Below are 15,603 nucleotides of genomic sequence, written 5' to 3' on the forward strand. Positions count from 1 at the left end.
TTTCTGGATTCCACTTCTGAGAGTCTGCTGGCAAGCCCCTTAAAGTCATTAAGGAAAGCTTGTAAGTCATGATGTCATTAGGGTTGGCTTTGGTCTCTTGTGCTAGATCATGAAGCACACCCAGTCGCTGCAAAGTTAGGTCTATGCTCGAGGTCACGTCTGTTTTGAGTTTAACTTTTGAATCCCGTAGCGGCAGGTACACCTTGGTGCTTCAGAGTGGCTTTGAAGTCCTTAGATTTCTTGTGATCTTTGCTTCTATGGTCAGCAATACTGCAGGGCATCGTACAGCCCAGCACAGTGTTAAACTGTAACCAGCGCAAGTCTGCGGGAAGCGTGCCGAAGGCACAGGATTGAGGTGAATGATGGAAGTTTGTACAAAGGTAGCTGGGTCTCAAAGTAACAGTAACCTAGTGGTATCTGGGAATTATTGCGAACCTTCGAGACCCTTAAAAGCAGCAATTCCAGTTACATATGAAATCTAGCCACTTACTGGTGTTTTGAGTAAGCAGGCAGCAATTTCTTAGTAGCACTGGGATACCTCTGTGAATGGGTTGGTAGGCCAAGAACGTTCCGGGGATGTTTCCAGAGCATCTAGATTGCTGCAAAATGTACCGGGGCCAAGGAAATGAGCACCGGCAAATATTGTGGTAGTGTGATTGGTACAGTTGATGTCTGCGCTGCTGTAAGGCACTCTGTGTACTGTCAGTGTGGTGCAGTGCTATCTTCAAGGGACCGGCGTCCGCCCTTCAAACCCTCAGGGCCTCCCTAGTCGGTTGCATGGAAGTGTCGCTCTGCACATAAATAGCACCAGTCGTGCGGATGGCAGCCACCATCTTATGTCTGCTGGACAAGTGTAGGGGAGCAAAGAGAAACCAGTAGAAACATCGGCTCAGAAAAGATGTGGTATGTCATGGGAATACCACTGGAACACCCATACTTTCCGCTCTCAGAATCCTACTCCTTTATCCAGCTGGGCCACGATGGGCTTGTTATATAGAATAATCGAGCACAGACTCCATAAATTAGGTGGCCAAAACCCAAGTGTGCAGCCCACACCCCCAACACTATGCTCCTTTTAAACACAGTATTCAATTTAAAGACAACCACACACTTTGACTCAGCTCTTCACAGTCTATGCATTGAGAGTTTAGAACTCTATCCCATTTGTCAATGTACTAAACCCACTCAGAGACCATCCAAAAAAGAACTTCAACTACTTCTTAAATCTCATTTCTAATCCTCTTCCAGCTAGTCCCACAGATAGTGCTCCTCGAGTCACGAGTTTCCATTTTAGAACCGAGATGGACAGGCCAGTACATCCATAAGCGGACCTAAAACAGCCTTAAAGGGGCTGCATATATTTGGCATTTTTCAGCCGCAGGCACAGTGGCTTATGCAATCGTGCATTGTTTGCTCATGGTGCGGATAATCTTCAAACTTGGATATTCTGAATATTGAGCAAGGCATGTAGGCAAGGAAGGAGGAGGCGTAATCTGGCATCATGATTAGTTTACAAGCCCTTATGCTGCTGTCCTCTTGGACAAACATTCGGGTCATGACTGATGTACGTAATTGTAAGAATTATTTCATAATAACTTACTCTGCAATTTTGACCTGATTGAGTTTTTATGAATACTACATCTCAAGAATTTCTGGACTACAGCATGCCCTGAAGAAGTCCGCATGCGGACGATAGGTGTTGGCGATCATGAATTTTAAGAATTTTTATTACAATAAAGAATTTTTGTACCTACAATCAAAATCTACCAGTGTCTTTCTTTGATTGGGAAGATCTTGATGGACTGCTCTCTCTTGCATTGTGACTATGGTTAACTAACAATCTTTACTCATAGTTTACTTATTTGAGTGCTGGGCCAAACATGGTTTAATTTGTTCAAGTAAATTGTATGTCATTTCCTTGGGGCATATGGAGATCATGTCCTTTGTGTAAATTATGTGATTGAAGCTTTGAATACGTTTGCTTAGAAGCAAGCTCCGGTGTCAATATTTTTGCTGGACGCAGAAAAGGCATTTGCTCTTGTGGTTATACAGGAGTATGGAGGAAGGAGGTTTGACTCTTTTTACGCTTTAAATGTTATTGTTTTACTAAATTTGCACAATGTGCTTTTATGTTCCGGAAAAAGGTGTATTTTGCGTAGCCATTTATAGAACGAGTTGATAGACATGATGACTAAAGAAAATCAAACCGGAGTGCCTCCAAGGTTAACCCAATCACCCATAAAGTGAGACAGAAAACTACATTGGGTTTTTAAAAGAAAATGCATATTTTTGGGAAACTTATGATATTCCCTACGTGAATTTAGAAACCCATTTAGATCAGGTTGAATGGGATCGTGGAGGTACTATGGACTTTGCGATCACTAGCAGATGGAAGGCCAATGGTATTGCGAAGCTAAGTGATTTTCTAATTAATGATAAATAGAAAACTTGGAGTGAGATAGAACCTCGATCAGCAGTAGTAGAATGTGGTTGCGGTGGTGCTATATTGTTCTGAAGATAATGTATGATCGAAAGTATCTGGTAAAAAAACAAACTCATTAGCACTCCCTATGTGAAGCAACTGGGGTTTTAGAATAAATATCTGCCATCAGTGGAGAAAGTCCATGTCTATGGTCAGATTTCTATCAAATGGTTAAGAACGGGCAGTATTGTACTGACCAAGGACATTTGGCGGAAACTAATGAGTTACATTTTACAACGTTAACAGGAGGGAATTTTTGTAAAATCCAATGTATGTGAAAATATTTGATTTACATGTCTTCTCAACTTTTACATAAAATGAATGGGGTATGTCCTAATCTGTGTTTTAGGTGGGATGATATGGGTAGCGAAGACTGGTCCATTGTTATCTGGTACTGCAGCAAATGGACAAGTTTTAGGATTGTATTTTAAGATTTTTGGAAAAACAGCTGCAGATTCAAGTTCGTCAAAACCCATTGCTCATACCTTTTGGCTACTGCCCTATGCAGGGCATGTAGCGAGACATCAGAAGTTGATTTGTTCTCCATCACTTACCTTGATCAGTCACTGCCCGATGTCTCATCCTCACGCTACTTCCCCTTCCTCCAAGCTTCATCCCCATTCATGGTCTTTTACGCATCATGGTATAATCCTGCTCATTTAATGCCATCGTCGTCCCCCGACTTAACCAAACCTTGTAACCTTTCCCTAGTTCGGTCTCTATTCTCTCCCTTTGCTGCCTCGCACTAACCAATAGCTATTTGATTGGGGGTGGTGGATTGTACATTTCTGCTAACCACTTTAGTGTCCTTGGAGGGCTTGGCTACACATTAACCCACTGCCTTACCACCTTCCTCGTCGCCATCCTACTCCTCATTATAGCCCATGCCCCAACATGTTCCTGTTACTACCCCATGCCCCCTCTTCGCTCCCATGCATCTCCCAGGACTGACCCATGGTTGTGTATTATTGCATAGGTTTTCCCAGAAGTCTTCAAGTCTGCAGTGGGAGCTCCATAACACTCATCAACGTAAATTTTCAGAGCCTCCCCCGAAGCGGAGTTCACACGTGCTTCGATATTAATGGGGAAGCCCCACTGGAAGATCTGGTACCTTCTGCCATAACTGAGGTCATCTAGAAAAGAAAGAACATTGAAATAAGCAAAGAAGCAGAACTACACCCCAACCTCTAATCTACTGCTTTAACAAATCTCCCTGCAAACCCCTATTCCACTGTGGTTGACACAGGTTTTCATTAAAGCTCACAAATGTTGAGACTGCTCACGGGACAAGGAGCTACACCTGCAGTTCATCTCTAGGACTACAGAAAGTCAAAAATCAGCAAACCGAACCTCCAATTCACTTTAAGGCCTGCAGGTTATCAGAGATTAGGGATTCACAACTAGGCTTCACCTCAACAAGTGCAGCAGGTCAAGTGTCTGTGGTTCAAAACTCCAACCGGAGATCAGGAGCTCACCCGTTGAGTAGACCTCAATCACCGCTGAAGCATAAGAATGGCATTCAAACATGGGGTTCATGTCTGACTATAGATGATCAGTGAAGTGCAACAAATTTTATCATCTAAATAAAGGCTATCTTCAAACTATGTTTTTCAGCACGTGTCTTAGCGCCAGCCAGGCTGACTCAGACCACAAGGAACATCTCAAGTGAGTCACTGGTGAGGAACAGTGGTGAGCAGAGCAAAAAGGAAAAATGGATTTCTCAAGATCATTGTGGTGCAAGCCTCTGTACTGTAGCCTACACAGGATGCAGCTGGAAGAAAGGGGCGATTCTTTACTGAGGTCTCATTCTTACAGAGGCTTCACAAATCGGGGAATAGGTGACACACTGAACTGTGACTTTCCTGATAATTATGGAACCTTCACAGGGATAGGGTTTTATTTTGGTGCACAGACGAATTAGCTACATGCCACAGGGTGGCATATTTTCAAGAGTAGATTAAGTATTTTAAGTATTTTACAACAATTAAGCGCATTTTCTTTGGCTTGACTAATCAGTCAATGGACTTCCAACAATATTAATACCACAAACAACAAACTGGCTTGTTTACAGATACTCAATTAACAGGTGTTCTAAGCCAACTCAATGTTATACACTTTGTCTACACCTTGGAAGAATGAGAGACTTCACTGAACCTTTGGACTCTGATTTTAAAGGCGTTGACGTGTACTATAGGGGTATTAAACCTTACTTAAATTCTATACTACAATAGCTCACTTGTTCAGTTTTCATCAAACCCAATGTGTAGACATGCCAAGTCAGAAGCCAGGACAGTCCAACGCAAAATCAATTTGGCCCACAGGTCAGCCAAGCTAATCCCAGTTTACATCCACTCCCTGCCGACTCACTGCCAGCAAAGAGCACTGATCAGTTCAGTTGAGCCTAAAGCCCAGCCCAGAACACAGCCTATGGTTCTGCTCACACTTTCCCTGCATTTGCAAGCCCAGCACCAAGCACACTGTCGAGTCCAGCATCGATCTCGAGCAAATAAATAAATGGTAATTTCTTGATGGGTCGTTCTCATACCAGTTAATGTGGAGGAGATTATAAACATAAAATACATACATTAATTACATAAATCGATGGAATGGAATGGACCACCAATCAATGTTACGATTCAGCCCTATCGGGCGAATAGACAGTTGCGTTCAGATGAGCTTCACCTGGCAGTTATACCCAGGATTAGGAAGGCCAGAAGTGGCGGCAAGCTTTTTTCGTATAAGGCCTCCAGACTTTGGAACTCCCTTCCACTGTATTTACGAAAGGAACCTAATCATCTAGCCTTCCGAAAACAGTTAAAGACGTGGCTATGCGCTATAGAAGTGCTGATTCATTCATTCATTAATACACATCTGTTTTGTGCTTGTTGATTGAATCATGACTGTGTTGATGGCAAATCATATAGAAGGGCTGGATAGCTAAAACTTTGCATCATGAGGTGATCAGCAGGAGAAACTCTGCTCAACAGCTGCCTCCAAACAAGCACATTTAACATGGGTATATCGCCATGCTTGTGAACTGCTAGTGAGAAAGCAATTTAACAAATTAAAAGTGTTCCAGACATTTGTGTTGTTGTATACCTTTGAAACATGCATGATGAATAAATATGCACAAATTACTCTTCCTGTAAAATAGAAAAATATCATGAATTAGTTTTCCTCGGGCTGTTCGTGGCAGGTTTCGGTATCTTTCGTTTGCTAAAAAGATGAAAAATCAAGGATATACATTTTTGTAATACATTTTAGAGTGGTTATTTTACTTCTGAAGCAACGTTTATATGAATAATGAGTGCTTGTATAGTAATTTAGTATTCGTATCTAAAGATACAAGTGTCTGGACGGAAAGCAAATATTTTCTTTTAAGTTTTGTATAACATCTCATTTACTAAATGCGTTGCTGTGAATGTTCTGCATCAAAAAAAGTCACAAATAGTCCTATATGACGTGCATTGTGCAAAACAGAATATGTGGACTTGAGTGATTGTCAGGTTTTTTTTCTCTTTTCTTTTTGGAGCCCTTTTTACATTACATTTGTGCTCTTTTCAGATCAGTTGGCAGGCTCACTTTAACTTAGTTAGCACACTTGCGCCGTTGGCTTATGTTGAATTATTATTGGACTTGGCCAATGTCTACATATTTTATGCAGTGCTTAATTTGAGCAGGAGCTTTCAGGTGCTCAGCACAGGGCCGGGGCTACAATTTCTGACCCTGCAGGTGGTGGTCTCAATAATAACAGTTCAAATAAAAAAAAAAAAAAAAGAATAAGATACATTGCATGGTTTCTGGCTGGTAAATGTTCATCGACAGGCCAGCATACGCCTGTCCAGGCAGGCATGATTGTGCATCACCAAGTTAGTGATGATGTCATCTCACCGATCACAAATCCAAGAAGTCATCGACAAACTATGTCTTGCATTCTATTCCCAGAGTCTGCTGCACCATGCCACTGCCTGAGCCTAAGCCTCCCATTGGATAATTGTAGCTGGGGGCTGGCTCAAGACGGAGTTGGGGCAAGGAAGCTGCGAGAGCGCATTTGGAACTTGGGAGTGAGGGCTCTTGAGGAAGAATAAACAAAAGTAAGTGTGGACTTTCCACTTGCTGTGTAGCATATCCTGCAGCCCTGAATTGCTGCTATCCTCAACGTGCTCAATGAGGCTGTTGCCCAACACAACTTTTGTGCGCCATGGCTTCACCTGTATAATCTGTGCGCTGCACCCCAGCATGGTAATTGCTGAGCATGCGTGAGTCCAGTAGGTACCACAGCGATTCTTACCGGGATTAGAAGCATTACGGCTGGGGACAATGCCTGTGCTGTAGCATGCAGGGTTACAGCAAGTTGAGCAGTGGATGCCAATGGCGTCGCCTTCCCTGGACCTACTAATTACAGGCAGCACTAGTAGTGACATCGCCTGCTGTGCTCGAGCAGCTACCTGTTCTGCAAATAAACCAGTTGTACTGCACTGATTAATATATGCAAAAAAAGAATTTTCATTTGGTGTACATTTTCTTTTTGCACTCGGTGTAGGTAAGAAAGTAAAGCACATGTCATCCTCCTCTTCTTTAGGAAATACAACAGGAAAATGCAGAGTTAAAAATAGCAGGGACATGTACAGGCTGACGACAGGGGTCACAGGCAGCAGCAGTGTTATAGATGAGAGAGAGAGCATGAGTAAAGAAGAGAAAGAAAACAACAGTAGAGGAGAGTGATAAGACAGAGCTAAGTAGAAGGAGAGCAAATCAGATACAAAGAGAAAGCAGCCATGATGTGAAGAAGAGAGCATTAAGAAGAGAGAAGATAGAATGAAAGGATGTAGAGGACAGGACGGAGGAAAAAAAGCAGACAAATGATAAAATGGAAATACTGCTAATCACTGCTAGAAGAGTGATCGTAAAGAGCCAAGATCGAGGGTAGAGAGAGCAGAACATGGATAAAAGTGAAGAGGAAAAAGGGCAGGGGTAGAATGAATAGAGGGCAAATCATAAATGCATGGAATAAGGTAACACACCAGGTGTGACAAAGATGATAGAAAACAATTAGAGAGGTTAGAATATAGACTCTTGAAGCAAAGACGTAGGGGACAGACAACAACAGATCAAGGTTAGAAGATAGAGATTGAGGCAGTGAGAGTGTGGAAAGTGGGGCTCACCGGAGGAAGAAGTGAGCTGTGGCTAACTTGGCAACATTTTCAGCACCTGCACTTTTTTTTTTTTTTCAAATTAAGCACTGATTTTATGGGCTCTCTGAGCGTACATTTGCTCAGGCAGAACATGTTGTTACTTATTGTAAATGACTGGGTTATTTGATTCTGTCTTTTTAATTTTGCTGATCTATTTTTCCTTAGACAATTGATGTGGTTGTGCATTTGATTTTCTGTTTTGTACTATTTTCGTTGGCTACACTACTTCTGTAATTTTAACTACATTTACGTGTTTCACCTTTGCTGGCCTTTTTGTTGTTCGGGACTTGACTCACCTGGTATCTGCTCCTGGGACCCATATTGCTGCCTGCATTAGCCTGACATGACGGCCGTACCGCTGGCCCCGTTGGCCCTGACGCAAGCGGCAGAAAACTCTAACTCCCGGCATCCCTCAGTGGCGTACGCCACCAGCGTCACTCTAAAGCACCAGGAGGCATTTAAAATCCCTTCGTGCCTCCCGCAGCGCGGGACGTGCACGGGCGTGCCTGGGCCAAGCCTGGGCCAAGGGCGGGCCTGTCCGCGCCCGAAGCCAGGAGAAGGCAGGGCTGGGCTACCTCCCTTTCGTTGGACATTGGATGCTATTAACAAGTTTGGTTGGTGTTTTTGGACTGTAATTATAGTTGCTGCCTACTTGTTAATTTAACCATGGTTTTAGTATTTCCTTATCAGTTATTAACTAAGAGTAAGGGTAGCCGTAAGGGGGCAGGGGGGCAATTTGTTGTAGGCACACTCAATGCATCTTTTATGAGGGCTGAATCTGTCCTAATTCATGAAATCGAGCTTACGCAAAAGGAGACTCTCACTAGAGCCATGAGGAGCCTCCTTTGAGCCTCCTCTTCCTGTTGGCTGTCTGCTAATCACGGATCCATCTCCTGAAAGCGCGCCTCCTCATGGAACTCTGTCCCCAATAGTATTACTAGTTGATCCCCCCACTTTAGTTAGTGTGTCTCCCCCCCCCACCCCCAGCTCAGATTCTTACTCGCAACCAACGATTAACACATGCAAAGGGTAGGGAGGGCGCCTCAACAGTTGTTGCGAAGAAAAGGAAATCGGGTGGGTTGCAACTCACTATTCATCAGGCTAACAAAGTGGCAAAGACTAGAGGGGCGGCGCGGGGCAATAAAGCTAGCTCCCATGGAATTGTAGATATTAGTATATCTAGCACGTTAGAGGCAAGTGCACAGGCTCTACCTAGTGAGGTGTCATGTGACTTTAAAGCTCGTATTTTAGTTCAAATTTAAGAAAAACCAACAGCACTGCTTAAACCCCTATTTACCAAGTTGTCTGACATCAATCTAAGATAGAATTGAGCAACAGTTTTCTTTTCCAAAAACTGCCTCCTCCAAAGTAGCTACTAGTGGTCCTACTGATTTTAGTAGAACTTTACTTTCATCAGCAAATCCATTTCATAATGCAGTTCGCTCTGGCACTAATTCAGTAGTGACACCCTCGTCTGCGAACGACAGTAGCATACCCCCTAGTATTCCAAAGGCTGTCACCATGAGGGAACTAACTGGGAGCAATAATAAAGGAAGGACACAGAGTGGCTCGGCCAATCCAAATGACTACCTTAATCTACCTCCTGCCGCCACGCCCTACACCATTATATTATCTAATGTACCCCCATTACAATCGGGAAGTGGGGAACATTGGGCGTCGTGAGGAATAAGGCCCTACACTTTCCAAATAATAAAACTGGGCTGGGTAGTGTTAGAGCTGGGATTTCTGGTAGGCTAAGGCTGACGCCAAAGTCAGGGCAAGGGAGTCACACCCCAAGATAACCCCTGCTCACCCCCTTGGTAGCTTAGCACGAGCAGACAGGCTTATCCCAGAGGCAATGTGTAAAGCATTTGCGCACGCACACAACAGCAACAACATCATAGGCACACCACAAAAGGAACTCCACACAAGGTTATATAAAAATAAGTTTTTGTGTTGTCAAAACACATCAGATAGTAATCACGCATGTACATTGTGCCAACTGGCACGGGCAATATTCACAAGGGATTATGTACAAGACAGGGCCACCTGGACCACTGTCAGGATCAACACTTTTAGAAATAGAAATACTGTTAGAAATAGCACTTTGTAGATCATAGAATAATAATCACTTTAGCACACAACCAGTAACTACTGGTACCAGGTAAGTACCACCTAGGCAACCCTAACCAACTTAGGAGAATATTACGCAGGGAACCTGGGCTTCACTAGCACCACCTGTACTAGGAGAAAAACAACCACCTAAGTATCACAATACTTGTAGTGGTATAAGCATGAACATTTTACACATGATGCATCACAACATTCAGAGGTGTCAGAGAGGACACATGCATAATAGCATAAATCACAACAGCACAAAGCATATTAGCACAGAAATCATATCTAGGCCTAACCAGTAAAACTACAGTAGGCAATCTCCTCACTAATCTAAACACACATAGGTAAGCACACAGTAAAAACACATGATGTATAACCAACACATTCAGAGGTGTAAGAACAAGGCACATGACGCATAAAAACACATTCAGAGGTGCAGGAAAACACAATTGCGCAAAACTTACATAAGCCATTACCTGTGGCAGTCCCTAGGCCAACTGGCCTTGTTGGGGCTAGGACGCCCTGTGTCCAAAAGTCAGGGGCCTAAACGTGGTAGATGCCCACTAAGTGCTGGGCAGCTGTAGAACAATGATGGGGCCACGTGGGAGCTACGCAGGCTCTGACCACAGCACTGGTGTCCCCCAAGAGCCTCGCTGGGCTCTACATACACAAAATGGCACTCGGAGCCTCTCTCGGGGCTCTAGAACAAAGGTGGGCTGGGAGCCGCGGGGCTCTACAACAAAGAATGCCCCCAGAGCCTCTTGTGGCTCTAAACACATATGTGCCCTCTAGAGCCTTTCTGGGCTCGCAAAACAAATTGCCCCCACGAGCCTCTCGGGACTCGCGAAACAAAAGGTGCAGCTTGAGCCTCTCGGGGCTCTCAGCAAAAATGCGGCCGCCGTTGGAGTCCCTCACGGGGGACTCTAACACAAGCAATGCCCCTGAGCCTAGGCGCCCGCACTCACCAGCTTCCCTGTGCGGCGGCGGCTTCTGGGGCGACTCTCCTCCGGGCGGCTCTTCGGCGAGGGCAGCGCCCTCCGGTTCACCCGGTCCCACTCCGACGATCCTTCGTGGGGGCTCACGCTGTGCCAGCCAATCGGGCCACGAGTCAGCCCAGCAGCCTATCAGGGCATGAGCTAACCATGACGCGGCGCTGCAGGCTCCAATCAGCGTGCTAGATGGCCAATGACGCGTGAGCCTGCGGACCAATCGCAGCGCGGCTCTGACGGGCCCAACCTCGGTGCTGCTGAGGGGGCTCGTCTCCGTCGGCCAATCCGGGCGCAGCTGCTTCGATGCTGAAGCGGAGCCCTCGAGCTGCGGCGGTGATGCCGGTGAAGAGATCTCGGCCCTCGTCAGGTTCCCCGGGCTGGCGGCAATTACGAACACGGCACTCTCGATCAGGTTAGAGAGCAGCCAGCGCGCCACACGGGTCAAACAGCAGAGGCTCTGTCCTAGGGGCACACAAGCAGCTCACGATCTCTGTAGTATACAGCAGCTTCAAGCACAAACCAAGGTCCAAGCAAAAATAAAGCGCTCCCAGGCGCTAAGGGCAAATACAGTGCTCCCCAAGCGCTATAAGCAAGATAAAGCACTCTTAAGCGCTAGAAGCAAAATAAAGGGCTCCCAGGCGCTAGTGGCAAGAATAAGGCTCCAGCAAAGTTCTTCAGGAGTCCAGGACCTCAATAGTCCAGGACATAAGGTGGAGCACAGCAGCTCCCAGAAAAGGAAAGTCCATCAGGTATCCAGGGGCTGGGCAGGGCCTAGGGAGGCAAGCCTTCCCCTGGGCCCAAGCAGCAGCACGCCCCTGGCAGGATTCAAGTCAGAAACAAGAACCTTTCGGAAGGGGACACAGCCCCTTTTTATACAGCAAAACCCTTTGTCTAAAGGTGCAGGGTGGGGGAGAAACCAGTCGCAGCTGGTTTTGGAGTACTTTGTTTTCCCCAGCCACCCTTTCCATTCACTAGTCAGGACAGGGTCCTCAGTCGCACCACAGGGGGCGGAGCCAGCTTTGTGTGGGGAAAGCCCAGCCCTATTCAGGACCCAGGTGCACCCCTCCCCTCACATCAGCATGCTAATCTCAACACTCACCACTGGGCAGACCCATCCAGACTTCCTGGAGCCAGGCTCCAGCCACTCACGTGCCAGCAGACTCACTGCACATGCACCCCCATGTCTAGAAGTGGCACTTCTACACTAGACACATTCATGCCACATACATCATTACGCAGCATTCAATCTCACGAGTTCGCAAATAACAAACTCGACCCTGCACTCCCCACACATGAGGAACTACCATGGTCACACATATTCCCCATGCATTCCTATGGGAGGGCAGGCCACTCATCACACATACACAGAGAGCTCACACACTTTACACTGTACCACAGTGAAAAAATGCGCAGAGACCTAACATCACTAACTCCAGGTCACAGAAACAGGCTAGGCAAAAGCAAAAAGTTTCGGGGTGAACCTGCCAGAAAAGGGCCAGGTCCAACAGGTAGTCATTTATTCCACAAATTCAAAATGATTCGTAGAATTCCTTGGATCGGGAGATCGCCAAAAATGAGTAGAGGGGCTTGTGTGGTGTTGAACTTTGGGTCCTCCCTATTAGTGAACACCATTTTAGATAGGGCTGGGTCTAGGCATTTGAGTAGGGAAGACATTAGTATTTTACCATTGGGGGGATTCTACCGAAACCCTTCAATATTGTCTACTGGGATGGGTGAATATCGAGCTACCTCCCATGTTCAGGGATCTTATGAATATAATGTACCCACCCACAATAGTTATCATTTACTTTCCAATTTGGAAGACCTAGATTGACTAGGTTGTTCACTTTTCTGTGAAAAGATTCCTTCTCCAGTGGCTGTCTCAAGTGTTGGTGACCTAGTTCCGTCCCCACGAGAAGAAACTTTTCTCTTTCCCACGTTACCTTTGAGCCATTAGAGTGGAATAATCCAGGCTTATCCGGACTAAGTAGGGCACTAGCTTGTGGCACGCCCCTAATTAGAATTTTATTTCAAATGTTGTTGATTCCCATGTGACAAGGTGTAGTCCATGTCACCACCCAAGAATTGGAATCCCAATGTATAATTGTGCTGGCTTAAAAATTGCTTTGTGGAACATAGCAGGGCTCGTAAGTACAAAAGCCTCACCTGATTGGTCTTCATTTATTGAGGAACAAGATATTCTGTCCTTTCAAGAGACGTGGGCAGTGGACCAGGTACTCCGCCCTGGTTATATTAACTTTTATAAAAGTGGGGAAAAGGGAGAGCGGGGTAGGCCCAAAGGGGGCCTGTTAATCTGGGTTAGGCAGTGTCTACAATATAAATTAGAGGAAATCCACATTGATTCCAGGGATATTCTCATCATTAGATTTTTTCAGGGTAATCTTCCCGATTTCCTACTTATTAATGTTTATTCCAGGGGTCTCCAAGGAGGGAAGTCCTCAAGCACTATAGCATTGCTCAATGCTTTTTTAACTAATCAAAGAGGTCAAAACAACATAATAATAGCCGGAGATTTTAATTGTACTTTCGAACCCCTGGATTTCCAGGATACAAATTTTAGTGTAGAGGATGAAAAATGGTTGATTCTTTCCCTTGATCTTTTGCCAATAAAAAGGTGGTCTAGCTCAGCACTCCAATTAAAAGTTCTTTGTTTGGAACACGGGGTGAGAGCTGCAAATGGGCGTACCATATCAGATAAAAAAGGGTTGCCGACCTATATTAGTGGTCAACGTACTAGTCACATAGACTATATTATCATTAACAAGGAGTTTTGGACCTATTTGCTAGACATGAAGGTCCATTCTCCCTCGGAAAGTGACCATAATCCTTTGCTTCTTTCCTTGTGGGATTGGCACCCAAATCATGGTGAAGGAGGGATACCACGTGTTGAATTTGTGGAAACTTTGTCGACAAATGACACACGACGTCTTAAATGGCCCAACTTGGCGAATAAGGTAGAACATTTGAACCAAATGATTACTTTGGTGGCTAATGCTATAGCTACTCTTCAGGTTGACGCCGCACATGATGAATCTACCTCTAGAGCTGCACAGGTCCATGAACAGCTTTTTAATGATCTTAAAAGCTTTTTTAATCACCAAACCTAAAAAACTAGCTAAATCACCATGCCAGAAGGCTGCTGCATGGGACACCTCGTCTTGTCGTGTCGCTTATAGATCTTTAGCGGCTGCGATAAGGAGTAAAGATGGTGGTTTTATTAGAGTGAAAATGTCGGTTTATAAGGCAGCTCAATCCCAGGCCAAAAGGGACTGGGGTGAAGCACACTGGGCTGATCTGCTTAAAGCATGTAGCAGGAAAGATAGGATTGCTTTCTGGCATTTGGTGAAGTGGGGGAGCGGGGACTCCAGTAATATCCCAATGAAGTACGTGGCGCCTGAACAGTGGGTTCTCCACTACAAAGACCACATGGTCAGCACAGGAAGCTGACTGTGCAGGCTCTGATAGGCTCTAGGTTGGATTATTCCAACATTCTATACCTGGGCCTGCCAGAGTACCTGTTACAGCGGCTCCAAGTTGTGCAGAATGCTGCGGCGAGAGCGATCTATGGATTGAACAGGCGCGCCCAATGCTGCGGGCTTGCTCATGACCTTGCACTTGCTTCCAATCCGCAAGCGGATCGCCTTTAAGGCTTTGACCATGACATACAAGGCCCTCCATGCGACGGGAGCAAAGTACCTCCAAAGGAGACTTGCCTTCTACCGACCGGCTCGTTCTCTGAGGTCTGAATCTTTATTTTTGGCGACTGTTCCGCGAGTGAAGCGAGCGCGCTTGGGAGGTCGCTCCTTTGGACTACTGGCGCCACAATTGTGGAATTCTCTGCCTCTTAATCTTCGGGGAGCCACTAGTTTACTAGCTTTTAGAAAGGACCTCAAAACCTGGTTGTTTACCCAGTAGGTCTTTTTTAGTTTGTTGTTTTCTTTTTGTCTATGACATATTTTCTCTTAATGTGTTATGTTAGTTTACTGCAGCCTACCTCAAATAAAAGCGCCGGGACACTCTTTTTGAGTAGCTGTGCGCTCTATAAAAACCATTTTAACATAACATAACATAACGTGGTCCAGCAGTCCAAGATGTTTTTGTAATGCCGTCTTCTATTCCCGCTATACATTTGACTAAAAAAGAAGTGGAAAATGTCCTCCTCCGGGTTCTGAAAGGTAGGGCTCCTGGGCTAGATTGCATCCCCGCTGACCTGTTCCTACAAGATCTCGATTCCTGGACACTGTATATTCAACTTTTGTTGAATGCCTTTGCTAAAGGGGCATCATTGCCCAGCTCCTGTAGTATATTTCCCATTCCCTTCTCCTGTCATTTCCGGTAGAGAAGGGGGTAAGACAGGGATGCGTCCTAGCTCAGACTCTCTTCTCTATGTACATTAATGGGCTAGTGAATTATTTTGAAAATTTCCCCACAGATGCTCCGGTTTTAGGTGGGGTTAAGACCCCGTTACTAATGTTCGCCGATGACACTCATGCTCTCAAAGACGAGACAGGGACTCCAAAGTGCCCTCTTAAAATTCAAAGAGTTTTGTGCAGACCACGACCTTATAGTAAATGTCGATAAAACTAAGTACATGATCTTGCACAATTCTAAAAAAGTCATCGGCGATGTTAGAATGAGTAAAGTGTCATTGGAGCAAACAGAGACCTTCTCTTATCTGGGGGTATTAATTGACAGTAAACGGAGCTGGAAGTCACAATTAGACTGCCTTTCTGTTAAACACGCTCAACTTTCTGGCACGCTGCTCAAGGAGCATAGACGCTCACATACCAAACCCATA

At 45.2% G+C, this 15,603-nt stretch overlaps 1 protein-coding gene across 1 annotated transcript in view; it reads right to left on the minus strand.

The window, feature by feature from the left end:
- LOC144792300 (zona pellucida sperm-binding protein 3-like) overlaps window positions 1-15,603 on the minus strand; it is a 177,874-nt gene that overhangs the window by 79,202 nt on the left and 83,069 nt on the right. Inside the window, exon 3 of the mRNA XM_078667247.1 lies at window positions 3,435-3,615. Coding sequence (XP_078523373.1) covers window positions 3,435-3,615 — 181 coding nt within the window. The remainder of the gene's footprint in view (window positions 1-3,434; window positions 3,616-15,603) is intronic.

The sequence above is a fragment of the Lissotriton helveticus genome, chromosome 11, assembly GCF_964261635.1.
Source record: "Lissotriton helveticus chromosome 11, aLisHel1.1, whole genome shotgun sequence".
NCBI lineage: Eukaryota > Metazoa > Chordata > Amphibia > Caudata > Salamandridae > Lissotriton > Lissotriton helveticus.